The sequence below is a fragment of the Pyxicephalus adspersus genome, chromosome 6, assembly GCF_032062135.1.
Source record: "Pyxicephalus adspersus chromosome 6, UCB_Pads_2.0, whole genome shotgun sequence".
Classification (NCBI taxonomy): domain Eukaryota; kingdom Metazoa; phylum Chordata; class Amphibia; order Anura; family Pyxicephalidae; genus Pyxicephalus; species Pyxicephalus adspersus.
Window position 1 is genome coordinate 47,074,319 of NC_092863.1, and position 13,034 is coordinate 47,087,352.

A 13,034-nucleotide genomic window follows, 5' to 3' on the forward strand; every position below is an offset into this window, starting at 1 on the left:
GGACATAAGATCACAGCCTTTGTAGACATTAGTGTACACTGTGCGGTTGGGGAGCAGCAAATCCTAAAAGGTTTTACTAATAGCATGAATGATCTTGCCCTATTCTGGCAATAAAGGAGCACATTCTTACTGTATGGAATATATTAGTCATTTCTAGCTGATGATATTAGGATGCTTGTGGTTTTGCAGCTGAGAGGATGAAGTTAACAAGTAGCTCCATCCGAGCTGTGAATGCTTTCACAGATTGTACTCAATGTATTTTGTGCAGACTTTCTACAGCAAGTAGAATTAAACAGCTCCTAGTCACATTTGATTTTTTGCTGAATTGATAATCATGGCACGAATGACGAGTTTCCTCCCTGATAGGGCTTGGTAGCACCACGAAATCTGTCATGGTACTGGAGGCCTGGATGTCATTGTTAGTTAGTATCTTAGACCCTGGTGGGTAATGTGTTCAGACACGATTTAAATCATTTATATAACATATATATGTTATGTGTACATAAGACTGGTCCAGTTTTTCCCAATTTTACTGATTTACCAACATTTTAATTATTTGCATTGTTCTAATAAAGTGTATCTGTAGCAATTGTTTAAGATAGTGTGGGTAAAGAATTAGGGGTAAACATATCAGGAGTTTAAATAGGTAACAGGTACACTTTAAAATTATTTTGGCCACACAGTTACAATCTGATTATTCTCCTTCATTTTTACTAAAAACTATGCAGGCTACCTATAGACATTTGCCAGCAGTCTAAAGAACTGGATGATTTTGAGTCCAGTGGCTATTTATTTAAAGCTAGCCATTAATGCTTTATTCTCCTATTAGTCCAGTGGTGTTTTTTCACAAGTCATGCTTTAAAATAGTAAGTGATAAATATCTTACAGGTCTTTCATATTGTACATTTTCCAGGTCCAGCACAAACTGTAATTAATTCATTTTTTTTTGTTTTAAAGTCAGACAGGCATTTGCATCATTAGTTGTAGGTGGATTGAAAGGTGATTGTAAAATGAAACTATAATTATGCTTCTATAGTCGGTTTATGGCAAAAACAAGAGGATTACTTATTTTCAGCCCATCCCATCTGCACATACTTACCTCCCTATGTTTCTCCACAGCTTTGGTAGTGGTGTGGTGCCAAGATCACTGCCATTACACCACTACAGCTAACACCTGTGAGAAGGCCAACATTTTATTGTCGCTTTTGCATGGCAAAAGATCTGTGCTTTTTTTATTAGAGAATGGGAAAAATGATCAGAGACATTTTCCAATGTTACCATAACATGCTTTTCCATTTACTGTTGTAAAATTAACTCATAGAAGGCCCCATCTTTGCTAAAAATATTTTAAACTCCTGTAGATACTGAGCTGTATGCAACCATAATTAACTTCATATAAGCTGTGATGTATATGAATGAAGAGTTCTGCAAGCTCCATATCTTGTTACCACCAGGTTGTTAATTTTTTATGTATCCATCACACAAAAGTTGAATAACTTTCAAAGGTGCAGTACAACTGCCCCTAATCTCATGTTCTTTATTAGGTCACCAAGGTTCAGGAAAAAAATGGTGCAGAATATTATATAGTCACAAACCAGGTAAGTACCGGTATATACCTATTGGTGGCCTGAGTAACAACAAGATACCACTTCTATAGATACACAATTCTGACCACTCATCTGAAGTATCCCATATGAACCTAAGAAGTATATGATTAAATTGTTCTATGCTCAGATTGTTACCATATGAATATCTGATGTATGAACCAGCACTTTTTTGTATAATTGTGATTTTATTATTCGGGTTTGCCATGTAACAAAAGTATATATGATATAAAAGCTGTATCCAAATTGGATTTTTATTTTATATTGGAAATTGGAGTTTTTTACTTTTGACAGGTAAAGTTCCATAGCGGCGGAGTTGTCACAAAGCAGGACAATTAAAGCTGAGCAATTTATAAAAATATACAAAAGTACATGGTACTTTTAGTAGAAACTATATGTAAAAATGATAGATACATATCCACAAAGCTGAATTTACATTTTGCTGAAAAGTTGGGCTTGGCCTACCACCACCCACCTATAGAGCCTCCCCATAAAGGGGTATATCATTAAGATGGAAGGCAAGATCAGGCAGGACCAGAGCTTTTATAATAAAATAAATAATTCTAGATCTACTTATTGTTTAAATATGTAATTTTATCATCAAATACAGGTTTGTGACAGGTTGAATAATGGGTTAGAAATGTCTAATAGATGCCCCAACAGCAGAAAAGGAAAAGCGCATGAGATCCACAGTAAGGTGCTGCTTTTTTTGTATACAAAGTAACTTAGTACATTATCAGCTGATACAACTTGCTTGGCTCAGGTCACCTGAACCTTCTAAGCCCCCTATAACTATGACTTTTATATTTCATTCTTAGTGAGCCTCTCTAGAGCAGTGTTTCTCCACCTGGGTTCCTCCAGAGGTTGCCTTTCATACCATTTAAACTGACACCAATGATCTTTTTGGCTATCTGTAAAGTGACATTCTTCACACTGGCAAGCAATAATTTATTTAACTGACCACCACAGTATTGTACTGTGAGTTGTGGATATAGTAAATATAGCAGAGGATATTTGAGGACCTGAAAGTTCAGTCAAGGGATTCCTCCATGTTAGAAAAGGTGGGAAACACTGCTCTAGCCTGTTAAATCCTATATGTTCTTCAGGGTTTTCTATCCTATCATTTGATGCTACTTGATGCTCTTGTTGTACACTGTTTACATATTTTATTATTATTTATGGAGCACCAACTATATTGCGCAGAGCTGTACAAAGTCCATAGTCACGTCACCAACTGTCTCTAAGAGGAGTTTATTATTATTATTATTAATAATAAACAGGATTTATATAGTGCCAACATATTACACAGTGCTGTACAATAAATAGGGGTTGCATGATCTAATGTCCTCACCATGGACTATGGTCAATTGGCCTACCAGAATGTTTTTAGGAGGAAACCCATATAAACACAATCTGACCACACAAACCCCATGCAGATATTTTCCTTGGTAAACACAGAACTCTAGAGCATTAAGATGAGTGTTCTAACCGTGTAGACATCCTCACCACTAAAAATGTTGTAAATATTAGTATTATGTATAGTTGTGTGTACTAAAATATGCCCCATATATCGGTCACCAATAATGTGCAGGTAATGGTCATAATAACCTGTTCTTTACCGATAAACACTGTTCTTGGTCAGCAGATAATGGTGATTTTTATTAGTTTCCATGGATTAAAAAAGCAAGTGAGCTGCACCAGCCCAGACACCTTAGCCAGAATGTAACAATATGAATGAAGTCCAGAATTTGATGGCATTTATTCATTTTAAAGCTGAGCTCTGGCCAAATAGCTTTGTGTACACAGGGGAGCTGTCATACCTGGAAAAGATTTGTAACTCTGTGCAGCTATTTTGTAATGTATATACCCCAATGCCAGATGCAGAGAGACACCATCATTACTAAATTAGAAATCTGCCAACATAGCTGTCAGAAAATTCATCTGACTGTACATGAGGATGTACCTAAGTCTGCTTGATCTCTTATGCTGTCCCTCTATCACTGATTTTTGCGATACTGGGAATGACAATTACTTATTTTATAGTTATTAAAATTAATATTATCAATCTCAATTCTTCATCAATAAATTCATAATTTGTTACAATATATTGCTGCTTATATATATATATTGCTGCTTATATATATATACATTTTACAGCTGGCGGCAGTAAGCAGTTCAGTACCATACATTCTCCATGGGAGCAGTTCAGAGGTGAGAGAAAGCTGTAACTGCAACCTCACCAGACTGAACTAGCCTTTAGTCTGCTTCAGGTAGGGGGAAGCATTTTCTCAGTCCTCTCTCCCCCAGTGAACATGGTCAAAAAAAACATACATCACAACTGTTCATGATCGTGTCATCTCTGAGCCATTATTTTATCCCAGGAAGAAGAAACAGACTTCAGTAAAATGCCTAAACAAAGATGGATCCACCATTCTGGAGAGAAGAGCACATGAAGGCATTGTCAGTGATAGTACTATGATCTCTATGAGAGGTAATATATACCTGTAATTATCACATTACTGAACATGCACGCTCCTTACATAAAAATGTATCTGATGCTGATTGCCCTTTATTGAATACACTGGAAAAATGTAATCATTTTCCATCAGCAATTTTAAGTCTGTGAATACAAAAGAATTCTATCAAATAACCAAATCACATGCAAATGTTATGTGTTTTGTTAAACAAATCCTGCGGCTCCCCTGGCATGTTGGTAGTTCTGAAAAGCAAGAAAGCATGCTATTAGATAATTACAAAAGAGGTTGGCTCTAACGTTGGTCATAAACAAGGCAATTTTACTTATATGACTTTAACATTAAAGATGTCTTCCTTTTTCAGCAGCCAGTGAATAAAGAAGTTGTAGAAGTCAACTGAAAATAACTTTTTCGGTGGCATTAGGAAGTTTTTATTCAATATTCAATTTTTCCATTCTCTACAAACAAGGGAAAAAATGTGGAAAGATGATGGGAAGGTTAAAACTGGCAAAGATTGCAATAACTGGCTAGCAAAGGGGTTTGTGTATATGGGGGTTTAATTGGGATATAAGTTAAAGGAAATGGAAAATGAGCTTATGAATAAGTCAAAGAAAGCCCGATGCAGGGAAATGTTGGTTTTGATGGGACGTTTTCTGGGCTTTATCAAACACTTGAAAAGGCCCTATAGCCCCATATATCTTGCACAGGAATTATTGGAGTATAAATGTGGAAACACATAATTTGTCCTCCATAAATGAGTCTAAAAAGCCTTTAAAACTCTCTAAAATGGAGCTAAACTTCAAAAGTAAAAAATTGCGAGCATACAGATCCCTTAATGAAGAATGCACAGATGATGTCCCTTCTACAATGAAATAAATCTAGCCGCCTGCTCACAATTTTTTAATAAACAGATCCCAGAGTCTTGGGTGCTGCCATGTTTACTCCACTCTGTGCTCAGGTCTCCAGCCATTCTGATTGGTTGAGATGAGGTAATTTAATATTATTAATAAACAGGATTTATATAGCGCCAACATATGACGCAGCACTGTATATTCATTTCTAGCAGCCAGCTATGCTGGGATTGTGCACCAAACCTGGCATCCTCTGTCCCTTCAGCAATAAACATCCTGCCCGCTTGCAAATGTTATTTTAAACTATACTTCTATTTATAAAAACCTCCAGATATGTGTATGGAAAGTATTCCCATTCAAGTAGACAAACACCTTTCAGGCACACACATTCCCTATTCGTACCACTAAACAAGAAAAACTTGGTAAAAATGAGTGAAAATTCCTTCTGTAGAGACCTTGAGGTGCTTTCACTCTATTTTTCACCATGCTGTCACTGGAAACTAGAAAATAATAGGCTGTTAGCTGCTTAAAGTTAATACATGGTAATAATTGTCATATTGTCATGTAAGGCCGGCATGCACAACCTTGTAATGGGATTAGGTGTAATTATGGAAACAATATGAGGTGCCCACAGGTGTGTGTGTACACTTCACGTTTGTGTGTCAGTGTGTCAGTGCTGGGAGTGTGCACATTGACACAGCACCACACAACACAAGCAGACAGCTGGGGGCGGGCTCAGTCAGGGGATTTACCTTCTTTCATTGGCCGCTCGCTGTGGGCCGGGACAGGCTTAGCCAATAGCTGCAGTCCGTGGATCCAGTGCAGCAGCAGCCGCTTCTCTCCCCATCCCTGGGTGTCTATTGTAAAGGAGCAGCACAAAGGACGGTCCGCACTGCACACTGCATCACACACTGCACCGCTCACTGCATTTCACCGCTCTACACCATGAGCACCAGCATTAGGTACAAGAGCAAGCTGCTGAAGACAGGTGAGCTGGCCAGGCCCTGGGGCTTATATGGGGGGGGGGCATTACATCATGTCATCCTGACCTGTCTGTTTTCTTTATTCCCCCCTCCTCCTGGATCCTGTGCGGCCTCCTGGTACCCCTACAGATGAGAAGGAGGTAAGAATCCCCATCATTTCTGTATAGCAGTGATTGTGCATGGATAGGGCAGCCCAATAATAAGGTATCAGGTACCCCTCCATTATCCTGTATTCTACACATATCTGCCTTGTGAATGAATACAAAATCCGATCCTTGTGTGATGAGCAGGATAGGGAACACCAATGTGCCCATCACGTGAGGACTGTGACCTCATTATGGCTTCTTCCTAATAGCAGGCTGCATAGGTTGGGGAAGATGTCTTCTGGATCAGGAATTAGCCCTTCATGGCTGTCAGCCCTTTCCTGCTAATCATATGGCATGGGAACTACAATATAACATCATGTACTAAAATACACAAATAACAAATCATTGCACTCCTCACAATTATTTATGAAAGCTTGACAAGGCTGGAGAGGATACACTTTCATCAGTGAAGCTGGGTGATCCAGCAAACCTGGAATGGATGTGGTCCAAGATGGAAAACCTTTGCTAACAAATTGCAAATGACTTTAAAATAAATCAATTTCAGGTTTGCTGGATCACCCAGCTTCACTGATGAAAGTGTATCCTATCCAGCCTTGGAGAGCATTCATAAAACATTGTTAGAAGTGCAATGATTTGTTATTTGTTATCCAGCCTTGGCTAGCTTTAATTAATCAGGCTCAATGTGTTGTACTTTGCCTGTTAACGCCATTCCACTATATGTATTTTTCAATGACGAGATTGATTTGCTTGGGTTTAAATTTAGGCAGTCATGTGATCCAGCAATTTTCTGAAAAGGCTGGGCTGTATCATTGGCAGGAATGTGAGCCCTTCAGCCGTATCACTCATTGCCTGTATAATAGATGATGGGTGCTGGACCTCCAGTAGAAACAATTAGGTATGTTTGGGTATTTACAGCCTGGGGTCCTGCACTCTAATTAGCATCAAAAGCAGGCTTGCTCTAAGAATGCTTCATATTGTATTGTGTTCTTGTAAAATGTAGCAAAAACAAAGAACAGAAATGTTATATACTGCAGTCTATCAGTTCTTATATACCATTGCTGCATTCATTTTTTCCCCTTTGATTCTGCCTGTACTGAAGCAGTGACAACCCTCACATGCTGTTCTGTATCTATAGAAGAGTTGTCAGCTGAGGACAGGAAGTATGAAAGAACTACAGAACACCCCCTCCTAATCTCCATAACACAGTGTGTACGTGTTCTGTATTTCACATAGGTGAACTGATAACACTGCTGGAGATTACAAATTTAGTGCAATTAACAGCACTTTTCTCTTTCAATCATTTCCTAAAATGATACTTTTACCAGGGCACAAGGGAAGAAATATGGTCATTATTAGCGTGTACATTTATTGTAGGGGTTTATTTGTTGATGATGGTCAGATACAGATGTGCGGTCACACAGGTGTAATATTGCATATGACATATGGCTGTCACACATTTACAAACCAGAGATGGGATCAGTGCAGTGACAAGCTGGTGATTCTGTAACATCAATTGGGGTCTGAGCCCAAGCAAATCCCTGCTGGAATATCAGGGTCCTGGCACAGTGTCCTGGAATATCAGACTCGGATATGTGTAACAAGTGCAGACATCACAGCACAATCACTGGTGGGGAGGATGCAGCCCTCTTACAGGGAGTAGCTGGCACAGAATCGGTATTCTTTGTGTCTGTGTGTAGGGAAGATGTGTTATCGTTGGACTTCTCTTCAGGTTTTTGGGCAGAGCGGCTGTTCTTGATTATCCAGCCAGTGATTCTTGTCTGACTGGCAGGATTGCATTTCTCTGCTGCTTCCCACATTGTAACATCATGACAGCAGCTGGGTAACACCCAGAATGGTTTCAGTAAGGCGCACAGCCAAACGTGGAAACCCATGGCAACTGATCAAAATCAATCTGTCACTGATTCAAGGGAAAAGAATGTAATTGGGGCTTGTGGGTTTTTGTGCTTTGCTTTGGTGCTGCTGTTTTTAAAGAAGCATGCTTGTTTTTGTATTGGAATATGACTATACAGTGCAAATCAATGGTATTCTGATTAGGGTATCCGCTACGAAAATTGTGGGGACACAATGCTTATTGATCAGAGAATGGACTCCAGCCTTTCTTAGAATTGTTACCTCCTTGAAGTAGCGTTCAGATCCTAGGGAACCTATTCTATATTTCTTCCTGGTCTACAGCTCACAGTATATTAGCCCGGCGGCAAGTGGGAAGAATACTTCCTACATTGCTGGCCAGTGGGAAAAATGTCACCTTTACAGATAATTGGTGAGGTTTAAACTGAGAGGCACAAATTGCTCATTGCTCCAGGAACCCCTATGAACCTCTAAATGAATTGTGATTGGGAAATACTGTCCTATGCTCTTGTCTTGTCCCCATCTGATGAGGCTCCCAATATGCAGGGAAAACCTATTCTGGAAAATCCAGAATGTGAGGGTTAGTCATTGTAGTTGTTATTTCCCCCCGTATATAGCCGGGGGGGGGGGGGAGTAAAGGGACATCACTAATCAGAACACAGGCAGCAATTAAAATATGTTGGGGTTTTACTTTTGCCTACACTATGCAAAACAAAACATACTTTTTGGCTTTCCATACACTTTAACATTAAAACACATAATGACAGATTTCTGACAACAGTTATTTTTAAATGTGCCAATGATCATTGTTGCAAGGCAACTGCAAAACAATTATCATAAAAAAAAACTTACTAAAGAGATGAATATCAGTCACCTGAGGTACCCCCATATACGCTGGGTCATTCTGACAGGCAAAGCTCCAACAAAAAGTTTGGATAGAGCCATTGCTTGCCAACCCCATCCTGCCTCCTGAAAAATTCTATTGGCTATCAAGACAGCCTATCAAAGTGCTGAGCTAGTGGGATTCAGGAGGTTGCGGCAAGTCGTTACTCTCCATTAGTGTTGGAGATTTGCCTTTGACTACAGCACCAGCTTGGGCTCCTAATTTGGAATATTAGAGGTTTCTGCAGGTATGTACATGCAATAGGTTCAGTTTCTTCTAGTGTCACTATCTCCATGCAAATTCATAGATCATCCTATCCTTTCATTTGTTTCTCGAGTGCTTGTAGAATATCTGGCTTTTGAAATGCTTACACTGTATATAGTCATTATTAGATACATTTATATCAATATTGTAAATATTTACCTGATGTGGAGAATAGCTCATGAAAAACAAAAAGATTGTTTTATACACATATATAGTGTTCAGATGGTCAGCAGAAACTCATAGACTTAATGTGGTAAAACCATATAATGTGCATGGACATTTTAGGTGCCCCTGGTATAAGTCATGAAAGGGTCATAGCACATACTTGGTTACATACAACTTCTAATCATGGAATATATCAGTGCTAGCACATACCATACATCCTTCTTCTGCTTGAAGCAAACTGCAGACACAGTAATTATGATAAATCATTTGTTTACACAGATTTGGCCAAATTTTGTTTTGGAGAGGTCAATAGAGATGACATACTTGTTATTTTAAAAATCTAATTTTAGCATTTGTGCTGCAGTTTCATGTTTTTTTTCATAAAACATATATAGATGTCTAGATGGAAGGCATGGGATATTTTTCCTGGATGAGTTCCATGCTGTGTATTTTAGTTCACTGACAGCAATTTCCCAGTGCTTGTCTAAATAACTTCTGTTGATTTAGGACAGGTACATTGCCTATACGTCACCTCCCTATATACAGAATATTTAGATTCATACACAGGGTATGTAGCAAATATAGTATATTATCAGGAAAAAACTCTTTCAGAATTGAATTTGATTAAAGTATAAAGGCAAAATGTTTTGTTTTGCAGTGGTAAAAAGTTAGAACCCCTGTAAGGTTCATAAAGTTTTTGTATCCCTATAGGCGAGATTCATCTATGTTTGTCCTGTTAACTGAGGGAAAATCCAAAATTCTGAGTTGCCACTAGAACTGGAATAGTGTGAAAAGTGTACAGTGACACTTGTTCTTGTGACAACTATCTAATATCCTGTTGTGTTTATAGAGCGCACAGATGATGAGAAAAATGGTATGCATCTAAACCATTCCCTTTTCAGTCCATGAAAATGGAAAAAAATGGAAAATGTAAAAAAAAAGTTTTGGCTTTAAACTTATATCACGGTTTGGTAAATGTACCTCTGGACTGTCTGTAGAGGTTTATTCGTGGACAGCTTTGCTTTAGGTATGCATATCACATCCAAAAGTGACCAGTTTTTCACCTGAGAAGGACACTAAACTAAGCCTAAGGCTTTGTTTATTCTGCTATAACACAAACTTACCTGCCTATGCACAATGATATAACTAAACTCACCTCTTCCCATTCCTTAGCCAGCACTTCACCTGCTCTTCTGAGTTCCTGGACTTTACCAATCTTGACTGGTCAGGCCAGAGTGATGTAACTCTTGTACTTGCACATGATCATTCATTCATTTCCAAACCCAGTTTTGCGAGGATCATACACTGAAAAATCAATGCTATCTTAATGCTATGTAGAAAATATCTATTCTTCCATTGCTTTCTCCGTTCTCACAGGTAAAACAATCCTCTTGAATCTTGTATACCTACCCCCTAACAATCCTCACTGGAAGATGTATACAGCTCTGTCAGCACTTAGTAGAATTTTTTCCTTTGCTAGCAGTAATAATTCTGTTCTTTATTTTTTATCATGGTTCAGTGGAATTCATACCAAAAAGCACAATAGAAAGGGAGTCACAGAACATAGCATGCTTTTATTAAAAACTTATGAATAAAAACAAGCTTATACTTGTGCTTGGATTACATGCAGGTCAAACATTCCCCTGCTGGCCTAAAATTGGTTAATGACATCACATGCGCAATAGTATTTTGACATCACTTCCATTTTATGTACACTCGAAGACCAGCAGGAAAGTGTTTGATGTGCATGTTATCTGAACATGTGCTGACATAGCACCAGGGAAATGTAAGTTTGTTTTTATTCATACAGTTTTTAGTAAGGGTTTTCATGCTATGCAGCTCTCTTTTTTATTTGAAAAGAATTAGGAGAATAAGGAACAGCACAATTAATACTGCTAAAAAAAGAAAATAGGCTGTGCAAGACCCAATTGCTAAATGCTAAATACTAGATCACCCAGCTTCACTGATGAAAGTGTATCCTCTCCAGCCTTGGAGAGCTTTAATAAATCAGGACCATTGCTGGAGATAAGGGATTGTTTTATTTAATACATTTAGTATGTTGGGCCTGAAGGATTGTGGAAAGTAAAAAAGTAAAGGTTGGCGAGTTTTCAAGTTGCTCTGTGTTGGAGTAGGGAGTTTTTGAGGTGATGTTGTGCGGGATCTAAATGGTTGTTGGTCAGACTGTAGGGGCAATAGACTTCTTGATAGAGAAGAGACCTGGTATTCCTATTGCTCCGAGACAGAGTGTGGAATCTGGGGGGCAGAACACCAGTTGTAGGGACACAATATAGAGCCGTTATAGAAATATGTACTGTTGGAAATTGTTGAGGACTGAATAACTTTTAAGCTGACTAGAAGTAAGAATTAAACTTGCTAAAAGAGCAAGTATGGGCCAATAAGTATTAAGAATGATCTCAGAAAGTCTTCCTAATTTGTCCATAATTTGCCTTGTAGTCTTTAAAGGGACTAAAGAAGTATATTTTCGTTCATTTAAACAATGACCCCCTTTTCATCAACTGCCTAAATGCCACTTTGGGGGGTTGAATGTATGATTTACATGGTGCACAATGTTGTATACCTCCTGATGTGTATTTTTATCAATAAATATTATGAAAGTTTTTTTAGCACAACCACAATGGGAATGAGAGAATGTATGCATTACATGTAGTATGTCATTTGTATAATCCATCAAGTATGAACAAGGTGTTTTAGAATAATGACTGTCTGCTGATCACACGAGCATGAGTGTAGTAAAATCCCATAAATTATTGTGTAGGGGTGATGACAAGTTCATGTCAAGGACCTATAGCTATAGTTTCCCAACACAACCTCCTTGCGGCACAATATTCCTGTAAATTCTTTTCAAATGTTGGCAGGTCTGATAATTTTTTGTAATGTTATGAAGGTACAGTGCAGATGTTCACACATAAGCATGAACGTTTATTATTATCATTCTGACAGTCTGTAGCTTGGGGCCGCCCCGAATGCCAGCAGGGGCTTGTAAAATTGGTCTTAGTCTGTTTGAGCTTTGTTGCAGATTAAATCTAAAGTTACAATGACAGCTGAGTAATGACTTTTTCAAATATTTTGGTTGCAAGGATCTATTTAATTAATGGGAAAATATTAATAAATTATATCAGCATGGGGCGTTTACATATTTTTTTTTAGTTACCCTATTTGATAGTTTTGCATACTTAGTTATAGGACCACTTTAGGATATTATAGGATCTAATGAACTATAGAGACATATGTAGGTCATAAGTCTAATGAGCAGTACAGAGGTACACCAGGAATGTTAGACTCACATTGGACCATGAGCTGATTTTGAGTTGAATTATTCTTCTAGGGGCCACGTTGTGTTTATTGAAAGCTAAATCTACTTTATTCTAGAAAAAAAGATTATAGTACTTTGACATTATAGAAATACCTGCAACTTTCAATATTTTTTCCCTACGAAAAGTTCTCTAATACGCTCTGAACCATTGGTGGCAGTAATGTAAGGAAGTGTACCATTTATTAACTAGAGAACAGCTGAAGCTTTCTTTACTTTGAACCCTTAAAGGAAACATTTACCTTACAGTGGAACTTAGGTATTTCATGACAGGTGGGCTCATCCTGCTTATAATTCTGTTGCTGCTGAGAAAAGAGACTTTATATGTTTCTTCTGTCACAACAACTCTCTTTTCTAACTGTTTAACAACTTTTATTCAAGTTTAAAACTAACTATAGCTAAGTTCAAACTTCCCCTTTTCCCTATTGCAGGCCAAATTTCACTAACTCCCCCTGTTCCCAGCTGCTTACTTACCTTAGTGGCAAAGCTTCGACCACCTGTAC

The 13,034-nt window shown here is 38.2% G+C and overlaps 1 protein-coding gene across 3 annotated transcripts in view; it reads left to right on the plus strand.

The window, feature by feature from the left end:
• The first annotated feature begins 5,770 nt into the window (after nucleotides 1-5,770).
• The window catches only part of SEPTIN5 (septin 5), a 36,452-nt gene continuing 29,188 nt past the window's right edge, over nucleotides 5,771-13,034 (plus strand). Inside the window, exons 1-2 of one of the 3 annotated variants that reach the window (XM_072415660.1) lie at nucleotides 5,771-5,917; nucleotides 6,042-6,052. In XM_072415660.1, the coding sequence (XP_072271761.1) occupies nucleotides 5,875-5,917; nucleotides 6,042-6,052 (54 nt within the window). In that variant the 5' untranslated portion in view covers nucleotides 5,771-5,874. Of the gene's footprint in view, nucleotides 5,918-5,993; nucleotides 6,053-13,034 lie in introns of those variants that run through there. The other 2 variants (XM_072415663.1, XM_072415662.1) reach the window with 2 other exon arrangements.